The 4,580-nt window shown below is 41.4% G+C and overlaps 1 protein-coding gene across 1 annotated transcript; it reads right to left on the bottom strand.

Annotated features, from left to right (window-relative positions):
* Positions 1–705: 705 nt before the first annotated feature.
* Positions 706–4,324, bottom strand: LOC141096034 (uncharacterized). Its single transcript, XM_073582395.1, has 2 exons — positions 3,405–4,324; positions 706–3,235 (listed from the first exon to the last, which is right to left on the bottom strand). Exon 2 carries the CDS (start codon positions 2,164–2,166, stop codon positions 730–732), a length of 1,437 nt encoding a protein of 478 aa, XP_073438496.1. The 5' UTR covers positions 2,167–3,235; positions 3,405–4,324; the 3' UTR covers positions 706–729.
* Positions 4,325–4,580: the final 256 nt, after the last annotated feature.

A 4,580-nucleotide genomic window follows, 5' to 3' on the forward strand; every position in this document is an offset into this window, starting at 1 on the left:
GCGCACATTTGAAAAGCCTCATCCCCAACCATTACAAAGGGCTGTGGCGGAGCTTCAGTGTGTGGAAGAGGCCGTGGCATGGGGAAATTAAATTGACTGCCATACAACCTACGGCCCATGTCAGAGTTCTTAAAAGCCTGTGAGTCATTACCACAGCCAAATGCCCCAATGTCCACTGCTACAAACATGCATCCGCAATGGCCATGAGTACTGTAGAAAAGTACTTTTTATAGTTATAGTACTCCAATCCACTTCTTGCGGGTTTGGTTATCCTGATGTGTTTCCCATCCACCGCTCCCAAACAGTTTGGGAAATTGCAGACTGCCCAGAATTTTTCTACTATTTCCATCCACTTTTCCGCCGTGGGCAGGGGCATAAATTCTGGACAAAACGTTCCACAAAGCCCGGTAGGCAGGGCTGTGGAGTCGGTAAGCCACAGTTGCGACTCCGACTCCTGGATTTTATCAGGCTCCGACTACGACTCCGGCTCCGACTCCGGCTCCGACTCCGGCTCCGACTCCTTCATAAATGGCCAATTCATAACAACAAATTTACTGTTGTAAAATATTAAACATCATGCTTATTCAGTTTCTCACCCTCATATAAGTAATCAGACCACTTAGAGCAAAAACTACATTTATTAGAATACAATTAGAATATAGCAAATAACTTTTATAAACTATAAGTAAATATACAATAAACACTTTTATGCAGTTAATAAGAAGAAATCTATAAATTTGTCCTCAGAAAAAGTATTGCCTCTGTCAGATCCTCCTTCATGGATGCCCTCAAATCTGATCTAATTATTTTGAGAGCAGAGAACAACCTCTCTACACTAACTTGTGTTGGTGGCAAAGCAGTAACCACTCGGGCTACATCTCTGACAATGTCAGGATACAGAGGACTCGCTTGTTGCACTGTTATTTTTGATGAACGGTCAAATTTCTCAATTTCTTTTAGTGCACATGAAAAATTCTGCTGAAATGTACTGGCTGTGTTCCTTGATGGGGATGACTCTTCTATGCGGGAACGCTTTGCACGGTCCTTGTGATCCAAATATTTTTCGAAATTAAATTCTTCATCAGTTGATGATGAGGGTGAAGATGTGGCAGGACGACCAAATTCTTCTTGTTCCTCCTGACTGTTCTGCAACCCTTTCATCCTTACTGCTATTTCAAACAGAGCTTCTTTTCCTTTACTTAGCTGTTGATCATCTAGAAGAATCCGATGCATTGGATCTACATAAACAGCTGCCAAAAGAATGTTATTTTGTAATAGTAGCTCCTCTCTCCGTTTCATTGATGTAGCAATGCCACTTGCAATTAACCCTCCTCTTTGGGACAGGCGAAACATCAGGTTCTTCCACTCCTTTAAGAAAATACCTGGAGTTAAGTCCTCTGCTTGTAATTTTTTAGTCACTGTAAATGGGTGCTCTAGCAATTTTTCCAGCTCAGTCACCTGATTCCACTGACTTTCATTTAGCGTCAGTTGAGGGTTAGCCATGTCTACAAGAAAGGTTTTCAGTTCAACCAAGCGCTGAATCATTAAGTAAGTACTGCCCCATCGTGTGGCTTGATCAATAATTGCCCCTTTTCCAGCACGTCTCTTCAAAATTGAGTCAACTTTAGGGGTTCTGGCAACAGTAGCCAATTTTCTCACCTTGCCAATCAGTGCAGCAGCATGTCCTTCTTGCAGACTGTCTCTTATAGCCAGCTGTAGCGTATGCACAACACAGCGCATGTGATGAATGAAAGAACATATTGACACAGTTTCAACAAGATCATCTAAACTATCATGTTGCTGTTCATCAGAAGCAACTTCAGTTTGCTCCTCAGTAACAATACTGTGTTCCTCTATTTCAAACATTTCTGTGTCTGTGGACCCAGAATGTTCTTCTAGCTGCTGGTCACCATCATTACTCTCATTCATTAGCTTAATAGTACTTATCATATTTGAAGCACTGTCAGTTACGACAGAAAGAACTTGCTCTTTTTTAAGTTCATAGTCTTGCAGAACCTTTTCCACCAAGACCTGGAGAAACTCACTGGTGTGATGAGCTTTGGTGTCTTTTACTGCCAATGTCTTGGTAACTATTTCATTTTTGTTACAAACAAATCGGACATTGATGGCAAAATAGTTCACTCTGTGACGTGTGCAGGCATCCATTTTAAGAAACAGAAAGCGTCCCTTGAGAGTTTTTTTAAGTTCTTCCTTTTGTTTAAAAGCTTCTTCGATTACTAATTTTCTAATACTCTCTCCAGAGAAATGCCAAGCTTGCGGGCCATTTCCCCATTCAGACACATAAAAGCTGGTCGTGAAAATAATGAAATAGGCACACTATCCTTTACAACAAGCTCTATGATCTGTTTTTTAAATGTATCTACTGTCATTGTCACAGTAACTTTGTCACTGACAAAATATCTTGCAACTGATGGCTGCAAAGTTCTCTGCTCCTTTGTTTGGCTGGAAGAGCTGGGCACTGGTTCATTGGTTTGGATGCAGTCTTTCTCATCCACTGCTTTCAGTACTTCTGGATGAAAGCGCTGTAAATGTCTCTTTAGATTAGAAGCTCTGGTAGGAGCATTTTTATCTTTGCCTGAATATGCACTCATCTTGGCTTCACAGCATTTGTTTTCGTCTGGATCATTTGTCATACACTGACAGACATAATGTTTTCTATCTTGAGTGATGGTGAAATGTTCAAATACAGCTGATTTAATGTGATGCTTCTTTGACATTCTCAGGTTTTTAATTCTGCATTCAAGACGGAAGACGCACACCTAGTATGATCTAGTCTAGAGGAGGAGCTTTACTACTAAGAATTTGCAACACATTTTCACTTTCAGTTTCATACATTGTAAGTAGGGGGGTTGGGGCAGCATGAGGTTAACCAAGTATAAGATTAGATAAGGGCAGTGGAGAACAGTGACACACAAGAAGTAAGAAATGTCTCTATATCCAGCAGAACTGCTTATCACTGTTGTTCATAGTTTGATAGAACATATATATTTGAGTAACATTTATAAAATTCATATGAAAGTTCAATTATGAAATATTAATACATTTTTTTTTAAAGCTGGAGTCGGTACATTTCTACCGACTCCGACTCCAACCAAAACTGACTCCGACTCCACAGCCCTGCCGGTAGGTGTCCGCAACAATTGCTGACAAGGTGGAGATTCCAATCCGGTACTGGAAGTGGAGGCAAAATAGGGTCTCTCCAGTCGCCAGGAATCTGCAAAACATAGAAAGAAGTAAAAGTAATATTGCTGTATATGGTTATTTAAAAAAATTAAAGAAAAAAAAAAATTTAGTACATTGCTGAACAAGAATGCTGCAGCCTAGGGAATAGTACATGGCTGAACAAATAAAATTATGCAGGAATTGGTTTGTAAATACTGTACCGTAAAGTGACCAGGAGCCGTTCCTCAGGAGGAATCGCACGACGGAGCTGCGTGTCATGTCTCCGGATGCCATCTTGGACACGACCAAGTAAATCAATGAAACTTTGTTGGGACATCCGTGTGTAGTCCGTAAATTTCTCCGGGTTTGCCTGTAGCTCGCTGTAGAAGGTGTGGTACACTCCATGGCTCTCCCGGACTTCAACAATCGGATGTATCCACAAACGCCGCCGCTGCCATCTTCGCTGTCTCTCTCTCCCTTTGTTCATGGCAAGCAACTGCATAAGCCTGAGCCATCCTGATGTCCAGATCCAAGTTAAAGTGAAAACTCTTCCAGCGCAGATCCATGTTGACAAGAGAAAATGAAAGGAAATGTGAAGAGTAAGGCTGTAGACAGGGTCTATATATTGATTTACCATTACACATGCCCACTTATGTCCCATTGGTCTTATCTGTTGCAATAATTTTTCTAGAATTTTCCACATTTTGAAATCACCCATGCGCAAAAAACGCAAACGCATGAAAACGCGATAAAAACGCAAACAAACGCATGTTTGTGCATAATGCGCACGATGATGCGACGAAAAAACGCGTTTATAAGTGTTTTTGGCATGCGTTTTATGTGCGCTTGAAATGCAGCGCAAAAAACCACTAGTGTGAAACTAGCCTAAAGTGGACCTATCAGCAGGATTTTACAAAGTAAACTACAGACACTGGCAGCTTAGCAGTGTTAAACTGATTAAAATAATACCTGGGATGAAGAAATCTGTCTTGTGGTTCTTGTGTAACCAGTGTTAGAAGTTTTCAGTTAATGATTTTCCCATGCTCCGGGACAGGACTGTAGGCAGAGTCTTATCTTCCTGGTCTAAGCCAGAGAAACCATAAAGAGACCTGCCCACAGGCCGCCCCGAAGCAAAAACATGTTCCTCATCATTGAGACAGAGATTGACAAGAGTATTTGTGCTTCGAGGCGGACCTGTGGCTTAGAGCAGGAAGATAAGACTCTGCCTACAGTCCCGCCCCGGAACATGATAATCACTTTAATTGAAAACTGCTAACACTGATTTCTAGTGTTGAGCGATACCGTCCGATACTTAAAAGTATCGTATCGGATGGTATCGGCCGATCTAAAAAAAATATCGGGTATCGCCGATTCCGATACCGGAAGTCCCATTCAAG

The sequence above is a fragment of the Dendrobates tinctorius genome, unplaced genomic scaffold, assembly GCF_039654945.1.
Source record: "Dendrobates tinctorius isolate UK_male_01 unplaced genomic scaffold, ASM3965494v1 ptg000071l, whole genome shotgun sequence".
Classification (NCBI taxonomy): domain Eukaryota; kingdom Metazoa; phylum Chordata; class Amphibia; order Anura; family Dendrobatidae; genus Dendrobates; species Dendrobates tinctorius.

What these genes read in the sequence shown, in the direction of transcription:
- LOC141096034 (XM_073582395.1), bottom strand. Translation starts at nt 2,166, where the DNA reads ATGGATGCCTGCACACGTCACAGAGTGAACTATTTTGCCATCAATGTC.